Here is an 18,538-nt window from a genome sequence, read left to right as displayed (position 1 = left end):
GCACAATGCCTTTACATAGCAATTCAGTAAGTATTTATTAAATAAATGGGTACCATTTGCATTAAAACAAGCAGAAATTGAACTAGAGGTTCCTGATAAAATAGTTGAGAGTAGATTAGTGTTTATTCATTAGTGTTTATCCTTGGAATATCTGCTTTCGAGTGACTTAAAATGCTTGTTAAAATCCTCCAGATATGCTGAATCAAAAACCCCTGGGTGTATGTCTCAGGAATCTGCATTTTAATAAGTACCTCTGGTTATTATTAAGATGTTCCAGTTAAAGGAAATAGTCCAGAGAGGGCAGGGAAAAGAAGTCCAGATATAGAAGTCCAGAGAAAGTATGTTTTTAAGGGGCATTGCTTTTCAACATTTTAATGTCATTCACAATTAGAAAATATATGCAAAGCTCCTTCGGGTACAGGAAGGAGAGTGATAGAGGCTAGGAATAACCAGCACCGAGGGCTTCACAAGTTAGGACCTACCTGATAGCCCTGAGGCTGAGGAATCAAGACTTTGAAACACCAGTAATGTATCTGTGAAACTCAGGAAGCTTTGTCAAGGACAAGAGGGAAAATAAACTATGAAAGGAGGCTCAGAACAGCACCTTGTCCCCCCAAGGAATGAAACTTTAGGTTTCCATAATTGGAAGGTTAGGGGAATTCTTGGAGTTTTAATGCAGAAGTCAAAGGAAGGAAAAAGGGTTTGTAAAGAAATAAAGTGAAGAGCTACAAGGAAGTAAAGGACATAAGTATAAGTGACTTAGACTGTTTTAAGTGCTAAAGGAAAGGAGACAATAGCTCAAAGAGTTATCAGGAAAGGATTTTGGGGGCGGAGTCTGGGAATCACAGCAGAAGCTGCTTTGCTACATTAGGAACAGAAAGTTGTTTTTATTGTCATGGATTTCATAAATTATTTTTTAACTTTGCAATCATTTAGTAGCCTAAGAAAGATCTCAAAAGTCCCCTTGAATTATAACAGAAAATAACAGTTGCAAATCAGGCCATTAGTGCAGAGAGAATGCTGCCACTGGGTGGATACTTCTTCAGGAGCTGACACTTTCAGAATCTCTTTGGCTCATCCTCATTCAGGTTTATGTTCTTTATTACTGTCTTAATCATCAGTCATAGAAATCCCATTCAGCATACTAGTGCCAGGTTAATCATAGGCTGTATTTTATAGCATTTCAATCTTCTAAGACCATTTTATGTAGACTGGCAGGAACAGTTGGAAACTGTTTTCCCTGCCCTCTGTGGATTATTTCTTTAACTTGAACATGCTTAAAAATCACCAGAGGTACTTATTAAAATGCAAATTCCAGAGACATAGACACAGGGATTTTTTAAAAATTTATCTTTATTATTGAAAGTATTACAGATGTCCCAGTTTTCCCCCCATTGATCTCCTCCACCTGGCATCCACCCCTGCCTTCCCCACCAGGCCTTCTCCACACTATTGTCTGTGTACGTAGGTCATGCATATATGCATCTAAGTTCTTTGATTAATCTCTCTCCCCCAACCCCCACCTTCCCTCTAAAATTCATCCAACTGCTCCATGGTTCTATATCTTTGTATCTATTTGTTCATCAGTTTATTTTAAGTGAAATAAGCCAGCCAGAGAAAGACAAGTATTACATGATCTCACTCGTATGTGGAATATAATGAACAAAATAAACTGATGAACAAAACAGATACAGAAAGATACAGAGATATATACCCAGGGATTTTTGATTCAGCATATCTGTGATTTTAGGAATATACCTGTGGTAGGCAGAATAATGGCGCCCCTAAAGATGTCCATGTCCTAATCCTTAGAGCCGTTTAATATGTTGTTTTACACGGCAAGGGGGAATTAAGGTTACAGATGGAATTAAGGTTGTTAATCAGCCAACCTTAAGATAGAAGAGTAACCTGGATTATTTAGGCGGGCTCAATTTACCACAAGGGTCCTTTAAATATGAGCGTCAGAGAGAGATTTGAAGATGCTGTGCTGCTGGCTTTGCAAATGGAGAAAGTGACTGCAAGCCAAGGAACACAGGAGCTCTCAAAGGCAAGGAAACAGATTCTTTCCCACGGCCTCCAGAAGGAACACAGCCCTGCCAACACCTTGATCCTAGCCCAGAAAGAGCCATTCTGGGCTTCTGACCTCCAGAACTATAAGAAAATAATTTGTGTTGTTTTAAGTTTCTAAATTTGTGGTAATTTGTTACAGAAGCAATAGTAAACTACTACAATATTCAAGTTTTATAATCTTAATTTTAAAACATATGTCTCACTTCTCTGTCAGACTGTAAATTCTTCCAGACCTGTAATTAGGCTCTGTGCTTGACACACAGTAAACATAAAGGTGTTCATTGAGCCCCGGCTGGCGTGGCTCAGTTGGTTGGGCGGCATCCCATGCACCAAAAGGTTGCTGATTCAATTCCCGGTGAGGGTACAAGTCCTGACTGCGGGCTCAATTCCCAGTACGGGGTGTTCTGGAGGCAGCAATGGATGTTTCACTCTCACATCAATGTTTCTCCCCGTCCCTTCGTCTCTCTAAAAATCAATAAACTATTCTTCAAAATAAAAGAATAAAAAATAAAAAGATATATGTACCCCCATGTTTACTGCAGCATTATTTATAATGGCCAAGATATGAAAATAATTGGTGTCCTTCGATAGAAGACTGGATAAAGAAATGGTACATATATACAATAGAATACTACTCAGCCATAAGAAAAGATGAGATACTGCCATTTGTGACAACACAGATATGTCTTGAGAATATCATGCTAAGAGAAGTCAGATGGAAAAAATTAAAAAACCATATGATTACACTCATATGTGGGATATAAAACTGAAAGCAACAAATGAGCAAACAAACAAAAACTCATAGACTCAGACAACAGTAGGGTGGTAACCAGAGGGAAAGGAGGGTGGGGGGAAGTAGTAAAGGGTAAAGGGGGTCAAATACATGGTGACGGAAGAAGATTTGACTTTGGGTGGTAAACACACAATGCAGCATACAGATGAGATGTTATAGAATTGTGCACCTGGAACCTATATAATTTTATTAGCCAATGTCTCCCCACTAAATTTAATCTAAAAAATAATAAGTAATGCCCTAGCCATTTTTGCTCAGTGGTTAGAGTGTTGGCCGCAGACTGAAGGGTTCCAGGTTTGATTCTGTACCTCGGTTGCAGGCTCCATTCCCGGCCCTGGTCAGGGCTCATGCCTGGGAGGCAGCCAGTCAATGAGTCTCTCTCACATTGATGTTTCCCTCTGTCTCTCTGGCTCAATCTCTCTCTCTCTTTCTCTTTCACTCTCTCTGAAAAGCAATGGAAAAAATAACCTTGGGTGAGGATTAAAAAATAATAATAATAAGTAAGCCAGCCTTCTTTTTTAGTCCTAAAATTTACATTGTTGACTGTCCTAGGTGGCCTCTACCTGATAGCAGCATTTTTCATTTTCAGTCTCCTTTTTTCCATTTCCCTTAGAGCTAGCTTATGCTACCAGAGATGTATTACTTTGTTTTATCACTTTTATATCGTAAAGGATAAAGGTGTATTTTTATTATTACACACACGTGAATTATGAATAACAAGTAGAACAGTTCTTTACTTGTGAATAGTAGGTCTTTATGAGATAATTCTATTGTCTATAAGTTGTATTTACGAGTAGTGGGTTTTTATGAGGTAATTCTTTTCTAAAGTGTTCTTTTGCCACTTTAACAAACATGTTAGTTCAGAAGACTTCTTTGTAGTATTTATTTGCATCCTTACCATTTAAATTCCAGCACTTATTCTGACATGATTGTATATATTTTCGACAGTGATTCCTTTAAAGCACACCGAGAAAGTATGCGACAGATGATGAGAAGTTTTTCTGAACCCTTTGGAAGAGACTTGCTTAGCATCTCTGACGGTAGAGGAAGATCTCGTAATCGTACGGGACATGATGATGGTGAAAATTTCTTGACTGTAAGTTCATTATTTTAAAGTTAGCCAGAAGGTCCTGTAGGAATTTGAAGAAAGATATTATAGAAGAATATATCTATCATGATAGGATATGACTAATACGTTATGGAAAAAACTGTTCTATAAAGGAAGGGACTTGTTGGAAAGCTGAATCCTTTAACAGTGAATTATGAGCTGTGTAGTATTTCACTGTGCTACCTAAACTTTTAGGATCATAGGGTTATATATGATAAGCCAAACTTAAAGCATTATTTTTCATATGTATATAAATGGTTTGTTCTCACCTTAGAATTGTCTCCCATGCCTTAAATTAGAAAAGGCAAGGAAATATCCTTTCTGTCCCATACAACACTTTTTTCCCACTTTAAAACAGTAGCTGAAGCTCCAGCATAATGCTTTCTCTTTGTTGACCAGGAAAAAACAGTCTCATAGTTGACTTCTTCAAAGTCCACCTAAGTTTTAGACCTTCACAACTTAGATTAACCTTTTAACTGTATTCAGGAGTCTTGCGTAATTGCAATGTATTTTCATAAGTCTTGTCTGAGAGCAAAGCTAGATTACAAACATACTCAAAAAAAATCTCAGGATATTTATATGTCTCGACTATTTTCTTTTTATTTCTGTTGCTTTTTCAGCCTCAGGAAGAGCAGTTCTAGAACAGCAAATGCATAGAAGTTTCTATAAAGATGAATCTCTGAAATTGAAATGTAGATATTTGGAACTCACTGAACATTAAATTGGTCAATTAGAAAACTCCCGGGAAAAAACACATATATTCTGTTTTCAATCATCTTAAATAGAGCAAAATATTTTAAATACTCCTAAGAAGTTTGATGAATAGAATTACATGTACCATTTAAGTGAAAGTAATCTTCACATTCTTTTTTATATGCATATTATTCCAATATATATTATTCACATTTTAATTAGTTTTCTTTTAGTTAATAGTGGTTATACACACACACACACACACACACACATATAATTTTTTTATCAGTTTCCATAGAAGTCTAAAATTAAGATCAAAAGCTAAATTATCAAAGGGGGTCAGAAAAATCAAATGTGACATTCTGAAATTTTGTCTTTCACATGACCATTGGAATATTTCGTATATCTGTTACAACCATAGCCAGAAAAGAGTAGGGCTATGTATAGTGACATTATGTTTTAAAATGAGTGAGTGTTTTGATGGAGCAGTCAGCCATTACGTTGATGCTTTTAAGCATAGTGGATGAAAACCTGTATTTCTAATAGACACCTTGATCCTTTTTTTTCTTTATTTTTGGCCAATTTCTTTACATTTGTCATCTTTAACGCATGTTATTCCAATATATATTATTCACATTCTAATTCATTTTCTTTTAGTTAATAGTGGTTATACACACACACACAGACACACACGCACACACACACACACACACACATAAATTTATGAGGGAAAACAGACTCCTACAAAAGTAGGAGAGGCATCACCTGTGCCATTTTCTTGTGTTTGTATTGGTATTTCTTGTGTATTGTATTGTATTTCTTGTGTTTGTATTGCTTTCTTCAGTTCACGATTTCTTTCTGGGCTATTTTTAAGCCAGTCATCCATTTGGGGGCGATTAATTTTGTTTAAAACTAGATAATTTAATTTCTAAATTTATTTAATTAGGCAATATGTAATTCAACATATGACATATGAGCATCTGTCAGTTAGGTTGATTGTTGGTGCCAGAGTTAAAAAGAAATAAAAAGGAATTATTTTTCTTTCAGTGAAAGGAAATAGAAAGAGGAATCTTATTGGTGCATCCAAGACACTTTGGAGATTACTATTGTAGATATGCAGTATAAGTATATATCATTTGATTTCTAATTTTTAGTGTAAACACAGTTTTCTCTATTTTTCAACATGTTACATAGGGAGAAAATTATTTATCGCTGATTATATATAGCTTTTACCCAGAAATTCAAATTTTATTTTCAACATTTGAAACTCTCAAGTAAAGAAAGTTTTTAATTTGCATACATATCTAAAATGTTATTTTTGTTCATCTGTACCTATTGAGGAGTATAATTTTTGAACTATTAATTTTGATTATTCCATCTATTATACTTAACATTCTTTTGCCTATCAAAGACTTTAATTACTTTTAAATCTATGTGTGTGATCCTTTCTGAAATCTGTATTTTTTATTTCATAAATTAGTTCTTAGGAAATATTTATTAAATTTTTTGTCCAATAGCTCTACTAATCTTTTGAGTTGTTATTAATGTAGATACTTTTTATTTTTAATCAGTTAAAGGCAAGATTAACTGATCTTTTAAAAATATGGAATAGCTGAGCACAGGAAAAATGATACAATCTTAATCATTGTACATTATGTTTTAATTAATTTTGGTGTAAATTTGCTTTTCCTTTGAGAAATGTGTGTATTAAGCCATAGCAAATACTTTTCAACTGCCTTTAATAAATACTAGAGTAGTCGTATTTAAAAGTGATATACGGCCTCCCCTGTTTGCCTGCCAGGCTCCTGTCAGGCTGTACAACAAATAATAAGTGGAGAATTTTAAAGATATATGTTGAGTTCTGTTTGATTAAAAGGATCTGTAATTTTATTAGCACTGAACTGTGTCAGTATAGAGTGCATCATTTCTTTTTCAGGAATAATTGTGTAATAAATATCATAACCAACATTAATTGGATTTTTTTCTAGGCAGTGAGTTCTCTTGTGCCTTTTGGCAGTTTTGGTGGTATGGTTCATATCATGAGACACAAACCATTTTAGCAATATTTTCTGACAAATATTTTTCATTAACTCAAGCAAATTGAATCGGCATGCAGCTTCTCTTTTATAATGGCTTTTTAGTATTCGTACTGGAAACCTTTTTCATGTAATAAATATTTTACAGTGTTTTGGCATGTACTTTATGAAGTAAGTCCTATCAACATACTTTATGTAAAATCAGTCTTCAAAAATAAAAATAAAAGTACATTTAAATAGATGAATAAGCATTCACTTGGTTTATGAAAGGGATTGAAAGTTGGAGACATGCTTATGGTGACTTTCCAACAGGTGAAAGAGCACCAGGCTGTATGTAGATAGACAAACACATTTGGCAAAGCTCAGATAGGCTGCTTTCGCTAGGTCTCTACCGGCAATTTATTCATGCTGCTTTTTCTTTCCCATGTCCAGATGTGTCTACTCTGCAACCAGCTTTTCTCCCACCCCTGTTTCTTTGGGCTTGCATCCTATTTTCTGTGATTCTAGTTTCTAACACACTTAAAGGCAATCTGAGGGGTAGCAGAGAAGAGCATGACTTTGGAACATTTCCTATGGAGGCATCTATACCCTCATGGAAAAGTGTGAAATCTTGTGTCAGATTTCAGCCATTTGTCTCGTTAAAGTTTGACCTTCCTGGCCAGAGTTTTTAGTGGGACAAATGATAAAGAAAAGAAGCAATTATAGCACAGAGTTATCAGTAAAATGATAGGAAGTTCAACATGCTATGGGAACACAGGTAGAAAAAGCCTGTAACCCTTTGAGGATACGGGGGTAGAGGTCAATCAGAGAAGATTCCCGAACCTTAAGGATTAACAGGAGTTAGTGAGGAAAAACAGGGAGGGGAGGAAAAGAGGGTTCAACACAGAGGAGGCAGGATGTGCAAAGACATGGACGTTAGGGGGTGCAAAAATATTTAGGAACCCTTGACCCTGGAATAGGAGTTGAAGGGTAGATACAGAGGAGGGTAGAGAGGTAACCAGGGACTTCTTTCAGCCCTGGCAAGGATTGTGGACATTAGCATAAGAGCAGAGGAAACAGTTTACGAATTTTCATCAAAATAGTAATAGAGTCAGGTTCTCATCTTTGAAATGTCATTGTGCTCATAGGGAAAAGAGAGTAGAAGGGACCTCAGCGGAGGCAGGCAGGCCAAGAGGCTGTTAAAGTGTTGTGAGTAGCATTCATGGTAACTTCTACTTGGGTAATGGCTGTGGTGATAAAGAGAAACAATTTCGTTTGAGCAACAATTAACGAGGTGAAGGAATGGATAGAACTTGGTGATTGGTTGGCTTGCAGGAGCAGTAGAGAGAGGGAAGGAAAGTATTATACCCATTTTTCTGGTATGAGGGATTAGGTAGATGGGAATGCCACTGAGATAAAAAACAGAGCATTGATGCTGGGTAGATATGAGGGCAGGATGGCCAAAAGGATCATTGCAGTTTGGGGCCTTTTGTATTTGAGGCATTTGTGGGTTATCCAGGTAGATCTACTAATCTGGTAAATGGTGGATATAGGGGTTTGAGCTGAGCTAGAGAGAATTTGTTTATTCATTCAGCAAATATTTATTGAGCCTTCCTATGTGCCAGGAATTATTTTTTAAATATTGGGTGTATAGTAGTGAATAAGACAGAAGATGGCCCTACCTTCACAGAGATTATTTTTATTGAGTGGGAAGACAGACAGTAAACAACAGCATGATTTCAGGTAGTCTAAGTACTTCCAAGTACTCTGAAGGGTAAAGATACAGTGAGGGAGGGGGGAGGGGAAGCAGAGATTAGTTCATGTAGGAGGCTTTTCTAAGAAGGTGGTACTCAAATGATGAGAAGAAACTACCTGCGCTAAGAGTCTAGAGAAAGCATTCAGGCAGAGAGAAAAGAGCATCTGTACAAAGCTCCTGAAGGTCTTACGAGTCCACTGGAATCTCAGCTGTAATTTGTACCCCTACTTTTTGTCACTCCAAGGTGTTGGGATACCCCACAGCAGGTACAGGTGGCTGATTTGACAGTGAACTGAGAAGAGAGCAGAATATATCCAGACATCTGCTCTTCTCCCCTCCTCCCCACCTGCCCGCCCTCCCCCTCTCTTCCTTGGGCTAGCCCTCTTTCAGCTCTCAAGAATTGTGTGTCTTATGCAGCCCTGATCCTCAAGCTAGTATTAAAACAAAGTATTCAGAATATTTCCTGAACCTCTGAAATGCAGATTAATTCTATTGCAGTCCTTTGTGTACAGAGATGTATCAGCATCTCCTGAATGTGTGTTTGTGTTCTATGCTGTGTTAAGTGCACATTTTAAATATTCACAAAATTATGGCAATTTGGTTTTCCCATCTATTTCCCATTGTTTCTAGCAATAAAAACCCAACAGAAAGCAAAAACATAAACAGGCCTGTGATAATTTTTTGTTGAGTCCTAGCTTGGCACACAGCAGAGAGTCTCCAGCAGGGCTGAAATATCAGCATTTTACCACAGTGCCTAACAGGATTCAAAAGACTACTCCTGCTTGAGTTACTTGAACCAAACATTCTCTCTGCTTTATAATAGTAGGCAGTGCATTGGGGACACAATGCATGCTTAACTTTTTAATTTCTGGTGAGTATTCCAGTGATAAAACTTAAGTTATTAATAGCAGAGTTTTCTAGAGCTGAGTTTCTCAAAGGTGACACTGCTGATATTTTGGGCTGATGATTCTTGTTCTGTGGGGGCTGCCCTAAGCTTTGTAAGATGTTGAACAGTATCCAGGCCTCTATGCACTACATGCCAGTCATATAGCCTCCTCAACTATGACTAACAAAACTGAGTATTTCTCTGGATAAGTCCCCTGGAGTCACAGTCTCTCTTGATTGAGAAATCACTGTTCTAGAGGAATTCTTAGCAGTCCTCCTAAAGGAGTCTACCTTGTGCTTCAAGGGCATGCCCTCCTGGGCCTTCAAATGTAGGAGGCAAATTCAAGACCTATTAGTAGGGTGTGTTAAGCTCTATCACTTGGACCCCACAATGATAAAAAGCTGGGGTAGCTCAGCTTTTGTGAGCCATGTGGTACTGGTGGAGGTGACACTGGTATCTTATGCCCAAGTTTTATTTGTGTGGTGGGGTATTAAGAGAGGGAAGAAAGAAAGATTTGAAGACTAGCATATGCTAGAGCTGTACCAGCCCGGAATACATCACTCTCTGTTTAAATATTACCTAAATATGTTTTGAGAAAGTTGATGAATGATATGGGTGTGTATATATGTTTTTGCATGTACAAAGTAGGGCAAAAGTAGGTTTACAGTTGTTCGTATGGAAAATAATACAATAATTAATAAATTATAATACAAGAATAAATTCTGTGTTTAACATATTCACAACTGTAACCTACTTTTGCCCCATCCTATGTCTGTGTGTGTGTGTGTGTGTATACACACATATATGTATACATGTATTTATAGTGTTACAGCTCCCTAATCATTTATATGTTGGCTGTTTGGGATTTTGTGTATGCTTTAACTTTTTTAACAAATCATTTTCATTGTATAGTTCTTAAATTATCTTTGCCTGGTCGATTACTGCATGAGATCCCACTGCATAAATCGAGAAAAAAAATCAGCTTTTTTGGAAAGGTTGATTTGTTTCTTTTGTGTTATACTTAGAATTAATAACATACTTCCTAATATTCTGTAGCATACAGATGTCAGCCCTTTTCAGGCAGTGGACCGAATGATGTTAAATATGCGAAACAGTATGCAGGAATTACAAAGAAACTTTGTAAGTACTAAAAAAGTGATGAGAGCGTTTTCTGTTTTTGGTACCCGATATTAGAGTGGCTTTCAAACTCTTTTTAACCGTGATACACAGTGGTTAAAAATATATCTTATATCATGATCCAGTACACAATAATTGTATACTGTATAAATAAACCTGAAAAAAAGTTTCATGAGAAAATGATCATGCTACTTACAATGTGTGCTGATATTTTCTATTTTATCTCATATTTTTTAAATCCTGGTCACAACCCACAAAATTGATTACACAACCAACAAGTTTGACAAAATAGCATTACTTAGCTTTCAAAATTAGAGAAATTTAACCTCAAGAGCAGTTGTTCTGCTGAAGATCACTATTATAAATGAACATTTTATATGAATTTAGATTTCTTTATTTTATAACTTGTCTACTTAAAAGGAGTTGTATCATCTAAGAAATTAAGTTTTAGTGTTTAAAAAAATCTGAAAATAGAAATTTCAGGAATGATGTTTAAACACTGGATTAGATCCATACAGTCCAAATACTTATAAACTAGCGCTAATGCTCTTACTTTTCTACTTACAATATTCACATGAAAACAATAACTTGGTTCGATATGAAGAGGGCCCATATTATTTTAGTCATCTAATTTGAAATCTAAGGATAACTTCAGAATGATTTTAATAATGTAGCAATCTGGTACCCACAAGATGTATAAAACTCTTGGTGTATGGCCAGTTGGCTCAAGGTTGGCAAACTAGCACACAGACGTCAACCACTGACTAAAAGTATCACAGCATCTGTATTTAAATCTAAGCCATAGGCCTTTGATCCCAAAGGCTGAAGGATCTTTGAGTGAACTGCTTGTTATTCCTCACAAGGGGAATGGGAATTGGTTGCTAAAGTGGAAGTAAGTTAGGCCTTTCCTGGGAGTGCCATTTGGATACACCATGCCCATAGCATAGTATCCTTAGTAGAACTTCTGGCTTGTGTTGTTCCTTATTTGAATTCTCGGATGTTAATTTTTCATATTTGACTAAACTCTCTGGATTTACAACTTATATTTCTAGGGTCAACTTTCAATGGACCCAAATGGACATTCGTTTACTTCTTCCTCAGTTATGACTTATTCCAAAGTAGGTGATGAACCACCAAAGGTTTTCCAGGCCTCAACTCAAATCCGTCAGGCTCCAGGAGGAGTAAGTATTTCCTAAGCTTTCTGAGAGCTTTATAAAGTTGTCTAATGATAGATCACCTATATGAAATGTTAGTTAATAACATTTCACCTGGTACTGTGGGGGTGTGGAGGGAAAGGAGACCCATGTCACTGTGAGAAACAATCAGGCATTTTGTGTCTCCCCTACCCTACCTTTATTCATGTAAATATCTATTGATGTTTATTACCTTTACATGTTGACAGGTATATAGACACTAAAAGAAGTCTTTGTTTCATGAAACAAATGTCTACTTTTAATTTACATTTAAAGTAAATAAATTTTTTAAACTCATGAAATATTTCAAGTGTACAGAAAGGTATAAAGAATAATATAAATACTCGTATTCCTTTCACCCAGTTTAATCAAATCACAATATTTTTCTCTTAAGTGCTCTCTTGTTTTGTTTTCATTTTAAGCAAAAAACTTTGCAGATGCAGTTAAAGCTTCCAGTGTCCTTCTTCTCCTTGTCCCTTTTCCTTTTCTCCCTTCCCCAGAAGAGCCATTTTCCTATATCTGGAATTTATCATTCTTATGCATGTTTTTACAATTTTACTACTTATATATGCTTCATAAACAATATAATGAATTATTTAAATAGGTTTCTAAACTTTATATAAATTGTGTCATAGTGCATGTGTCCTTGATAACTTGACTTTGCTCAGTAATATACTTCTGAGATTTATTCAAGTTGATATCGCTCTGCTTTCCATAGCTCAAGTGTGTAGCTCTGCTTTCTTTAACTTTTAAATAGTATCCCAAATATGAATATACCACAGTTTTTAAATATATTTTTCTACTGATTAACATTTAGGTATTTTAAATTTTTAATTTAATCATATTTATACAAGTCTTCTTGTGCAAAGGCTCTAGGAGTGGTATTGTTAGATTGTAGTAAGGGTGTGTCATTTTCATTAGAAATTACCAAGTTACTATCACACATTGATCGAAGCAGTCAGCTTCCGCAAACTCTGGTATGAGAGTTCACATTTCTTGATTTTCCTGTTAATATACTTATAGTAAAAAAATTTAGGTTTGCCTGTCTAATGGGTATGAGTGGTTCATTTTTTAGTTCTTACACACAAGACATACCTTTTAATGATGCCTTTGCAATAGTGCAGCTAAATCATCTCAGGCACATTAATTTTAACTTGCTGTAAATGTTATATGCATCTTAAACATAAGCAGAATATAAATGTAGATGTCCTACAGCAAACCATGTTAATAGTTTTTGGCTATCATAAATATTCTGATAACCCATAGAGTTCATAGGTAGGAGTCATGAGATTCAATCCCGTCAACATAACTGCTGGATAATTAGCTACCCTTACTTGTAGGAATGCTAGCACGTATTCCCATCTATTACATTGTCAAGCAAGGGCAATGTTGAAGGCACTAAGTTCCACATAATTAAGTTATTCTTTATTTTAATATTTGATTACAATTTTGAAAAAGGTTAGTTGTTTTGGTTCTATTTGTCCTAGACATTTTAATTTCAAGCTGTTAAGGAAATATCAGAGAACTATTACCATAATTTTACTGCAAGTTGGTAGTGGAACTGACTACCCATTATTTTTAGAACAGTAGATTTATGGTCTAATCTCTATAGTAAATAGGCCCTGAGAAGTTTAGAATTATATCCATTGTATATATATTTAAATAATAGCTTATTTTTTTTAATTTTCTTTACTTTTACAGGTAAAGGAAACTAGGAAAGCACTGAGAGATTCTGACAGTGGGCTAGAAAAAATGGCTGTGGGTCATCATCTCCATGACCGAGCTCATGTCATTAAAAAATTAAAGAACAAGAAGACTGGAGATGAAGAGGTCAACCAGGAATTCATCAACATGAACGAAAGTCAGTTATCACAGAAAACAGCATGCTTCCTCCTAAATTTAAAACAGCACCTGTACTGGGGAACTGGAATATTTTTTGTAGAAACGTTTCATAAGATGTCGTTTTGGGGTAGTTTATGAATGTGTAGGAAATACCTTATCAAAGTAATAGAATTGTGGCTTCATAATTTCATAGTAGATAATTTTTTATAATGCTGAGCGTCATTTTTTGTTTTCTATTTGGGAAATGGAATATTTTGAATTGTTATTTAGTAAGATTCAGTTGGCTAAATGAGTTTTTTAAATATTTCCGATTTTCACAGAAGTACATTTGAAAAGTGTAAGAAAGTATAAAGAAAAAAATTAAAATGATCTGTAATCTCAACCCAAAATAACTACTATTAATGTTTTAGTGTATTTCTTCCTAGTAATTTTATGTATGTATAAACATGCATACTTTTTCAAAGTTAATATTTTACTATCTATATAATTTATATTGTGCTTATTTTAAATCTTTTTTTTTTTTTTAATATATCTTTATTGATTTCAGAGAGAGGAAAGGAGGGGGAGAGAGAGAGAGATAGAAATATCAATGATGAGAGAGTCATTGATCGGCTACAGCCCGCAACCCAGGCATGTGCCCTGACCGGGAATCGAACCCCGATCACCTGGATCCTAGGTTGACGCTCAACCGCTGAGCCATGACAGGCTGGGCCTATTGTGCTTATTTTAATTCTTCATTGTAATTTGTGAACAGTCACCAATGATATTTTTCAAAAACATTCTAAATGGTTACCTAAAAGTTTTATCATGAATAGGCCATAATTTATTTAAACTGTTCTGTATTTTTGGATATTTAGACTTTTATATCGATAAGATTTTTGATATTATTAGAAATATATCATATATATATAATATATGATATGTATGTATCAAGTAAATCTTTTCATTTTCTCGATTTTTATATTCACTTTTAAAAGAATTTAAATCTTTCCCATATCCTAACTCTTCTCATTATAGTTTTTAAGTTATATTCACCTCCTGTTTTCAGAAATTATTCTGAATAAAAGTATTTTATCATAGTAAAAGGTTTGAATTATTGTATACTTTTAGAGAAACAATTTCTCTTAAGGTTGGAGTTTAATAAACTTGTTCTTGTGCAATGAGATGGAAGTCACAACATCTTAACCTTTCTTTAATTTTAGCCTTTATAATTTTGTCGTATTGAAATATATACAGAATACTTCACAATAATTAACATGTTGAAGAAAAAATGTAGCGAAGGAATACATTTTTATAAAGGCGATCTGAAAGAACAAGTATTTATCTGTTGTCATTTATATCTGTTGTTGTTATGGAAGTTACATGACCTACTTCCTAACAACATAAATTGACAGTCAAGGTGAGTAACCAACCTGTCAGGAAACTGACAACAGAAGCCTGTGAGGCCAAGTTACACAGGAAAATGGTGAGGTTGATAGGAAGTGCTGGCCACAGGAGGAGGGTCCAGCTGCAGAGAAAAGGGGCGATCACTATGGGAAGGCCCAGTGAAGAGGACGGTGAGTGAGTGTAACTGGGTCAAGAAGTCCATTGGGTAGAGTAATACGATAGCCAGAAACCAGATCATCAATAACAAAATTATCAAAAGGAATAGGAGAGGAGCAAACAGAAAAGGAAGTATATCCTGAGTCAGAGACCTTTATATTTATCTGGAGCAGTTTCCTGCCTCTATCTTGAGGTCAGGCTGACAGAAACATCAGGCTAGAATGAAGTGTGTGGGGAGCAAGGCATTTACTGACAGTTGATACCTTAACACTTTTGACCCTTTGTTTCCATATTTAATGTAGGTGATGCTCATGCTTTTGATGATGAGTGGCAAAATGAGATTTTAAAGTACAAATCAGGGGGACAGTGGCGCAATCTAGAAAACACCAGGATGCGAAGTGTTGGGCATGAGAATTCAGGATCCCGAGAACTTAAAAGAAGGTAAAAGTTATTTCTAAAACAAATTGTGTTGTTGAAAGAATTATTAGGAAAAAAGTTACCTAATTTTGTCTCTGTTATCAAGAAGTTCTCATTAACATCTAAGTTGTTTGTGTCAACAAATCTTTTGTGAAAGCTGTAATTTTACATTATATCTAAGTACTGCACACAAATTTAATTTTATACCTAAGAAACCAAAAATATTTCAGGATTACATAATCAGTAACTCACTAGCAAATTGTGCTTCAGGAGATAGGAGCTACATCCCCCTAAGGAACTGTCACCTGCTGTTATATGTTTATTCATGTGAAATAGGTGTTAATGTGGATGTAGTAGGTAGGAGTCATGTTTCATAGCAAGTAATGATTTTGGTATCTAGAGATAAGGGAAAAGGGACTGGTTTTAAAGGCTTAACAAAGCTTTCCTAATAAGTAAAAAATCAGTATTTAATGGTAAATGCATTTTCAGACACCTGTTTAATGTTTAGCAATATCTGTATTAGATATTTCGGAAGTATTTTGCAAAAATTTAGTCTCCTCTGGAATTACCTTTGGAATAGCTGTGAAATGGAAATGTTAAAGATTATAGGGATTTTTATGCATTTAGTATATATTCTAGAGTTACAATTGAATTTGGTTCTCTGGGGGGAAAAATGGAAAACTGTACCTAATTCCTATTGAAATCACATGAGGGAGAGAGACAGAGAGAGACCTCAGTAGGCCTTCAAACAGAGACCTGTTCAAGGCATAAAGGGGAGGATTGCCGCAGAAGGCTTCACAGAACCAGCGGTAGCCAAGGGGGTAGCAAAGCAGAAGCCTTTTACAGAATTTCATGTGCTAGCATCTTTCATTTTAAAATAACTGTTTGGAGTTTAGAGCCCTAATATTTTCTATAGAAAATCTGCTCCCATATTAACTTTAGATGATATTTGTCTCACTTTGAAAAGTTTATTGATAAAAACCCAACAGTGGTAAGATTGACTATGAAATCCAGGTCTCAGTGAAAGAATGCATGTTCTTTATAGATAATCTATAAGTGTGTGGTCCTATCAGGGACATCTTCTGTAAACTAGCACTGTGTGATAGAACTTTCTGAAATGATTTTCTGCAGAGATGGAAATGTTATATATCTGTACTGTCACACTTAAAATGTGGCTGGTGCAACTGAGGAACTGAATTTTAAAATTTTTATCTTAATTAATTTAAATATAAATGATATTACTATGGCTACCATGCCGAACATCATGGTTAAACCATACATCATTAATTCTATCTCAGGAAAGCAGCTGCTGCTTTCCTAAATGTTAAGTGAAATAGTCTGCAGTGTGTTTTTCAAAGCTATTAAGGAACTGTGAAGATAAAACTTTGCTTAAATTACAGTGGTTTTTAACATGTTTGTATTGATTTATAAACTGTTGACCATTTAAAAAATGGTATTAATTTTCATATGAATATTTCTCAGGGAGAAATCTCATCAAAATCCAGCCATTGAACGTGGAAGAAGATCAGATGTTTTTGTGGACAAGCTCAACATCAGAGGGTCACCTGTGAAAATCAACAAAAAATAAACGCCACGCATTTGATGTGTTCAGTTTGGGTTGTTTTAACAGAGAAAGTAATGGTGCTGGGTAATACACATAAGACCAATCTCTTCTTGTCAAATCAATACTATACTTAGCAACTTTCTTCTGATATGTCAGCGTTTTCTTGGAAGTGCTAGCTTTATATTGTCTCGACTTTAGAAATAAAACTTTGATTTTCAGCTGTGTGACAAAGTTGTTAAACATTCAATCAAACTCTTTCAAACATACTAGTTTTTAAAGCTCACATGCTGATGTTGCTTTCCCAGTTATTTTCCTGTCGGCTGTGTATTCTTTGATACAAGATAATGTGAAGCTAGTTCTATGTAATTAGTTATAAGAAAGTTAAACGTTAAAAAAAAATGGCCTCGATTTTCACTAACACTACTCTAGAGTCATGTTAATAAAGTTTAAAATTATTTAGCTCAAATTTTATAATGTGTTATGTAGCTAGCTAGCTTAAAGATTTTTAAAAATAAAGCAAAACTATGCTAGTACTTATGAGAAATTGTCATTTTGATAAAGAAAATAAAGGTCAAATAGTTCATCTTCAAAGCAATATTTTAAATGGTTAATATACATGAGTTTTCTTATAGTCTCTTTATACAGTATATTTTTTGTTCTTTATTACATTCTTAACATTTATCAGGCTTTACATTGACCTTTCTTTGTAACTTCTTAAGGCAGCATATTTCTACTCTCCTTTCCCACAGACAGCTTAATCTGCCTCCACCGTTAACATTCTGACGTTGGAGTGTCCTTGGAGAAACTCTGCTCAGCCTTTTTGTGACATTTAGAAAAATGCATTTGGTATTCTGCAAACCTGAGTGATTGATTGTCTCAAAATTTCTTAGCTAGGTGATGTGTGTGTTTGAGCAAGGTACTTAATTCAGTCGGTCCCCTTTTAATTATACCAGTAAAAATTCAGCTCTACCGTTTTTATTCTAGAATTCAAGCATTAACTCGTTTTTATAAAAATTACGTTTGAACTTTATTAGAATATAAAATCTTGTTTCTTGTCTTTGTTGTTTCAAGGGGAAAAATAGAAGAAGAAATACACTATTGCTCTATAATCCTGACATCTTCCTTTTTTGACTTTGAAGTAGAATTATGTGATTGTGCTTATAATCAATCATCTAGTTTTCTATATCATATCCTGTTAATTTTACTAGTCTGTTTCATGCCTTTAGTCACTAAGATGCACATATATCAATTAATTTTTATAATGAAAAATGATTGTGTATTAGTTACAGATGTTAAAATTTTTCTTTTTTACATACTTTAGTGTACTAATAGCATACTATAATACATTGGGTAGTTGTCAAAAGGCATAAATGTTAAAGAACACTTGTTTAAATTCACTGGATAGAGCAAAATCTCAAGAATAGATACTGTAATTCTTTTGTAAATCATTACACTGATGATGACTGGAATCATTATATTCAAATATGAAAACACTTTAATAAATGTACTTAAAACAATATAA

General features: G+C 34.9%; 1 protein-coding gene across 1 annotated transcript in view; it reads left to right on the top strand.

Annotated features, from left to right (window-relative positions):
• MLF1 (myeloid leukemia factor 1) overlaps positions 1 to 18,538 on the top strand; it is a 31,147-nt gene extending 12,609 nt beyond the window's left edge. Inside the window, exons 2-7 of the mRNA XM_087818355.1 lie at positions 3,812 to 3,959; positions 10,378 to 10,461; positions 11,511 to 11,639; positions 13,353 to 13,512; positions 15,338 to 15,476; positions 16,935 to 18,538. Coding sequence (XP_087674481.1) covers positions 3,812 to 3,959; positions 10,378 to 10,461; positions 11,511 to 11,639; positions 13,353 to 13,512; positions 15,338 to 15,476; positions 16,935 to 17,040 — 766 coding nt within the window. The 3' untranslated portion in view covers positions 17,041 to 18,538. The remainder of the gene's footprint in view (positions 1 to 3,811; positions 3,960 to 10,377; positions 10,462 to 11,510; positions 11,640 to 13,352; positions 13,513 to 15,337; positions 15,477 to 16,934) is intronic.

This window comes from Miniopterus natalensis, chromosome 6, assembly GCF_054644295.1.
Source record: "Miniopterus natalensis isolate mMinNat1 chromosome 6, mMinNat1.hap1, whole genome shotgun sequence".
Lineage (NCBI taxonomy): Eukaryota > Metazoa > Chordata > Mammalia > Chiroptera > Miniopteridae > Miniopterus > Miniopterus natalensis.
This window is presented reverse-complemented; position numbering and strand designations above follow the sequence as displayed.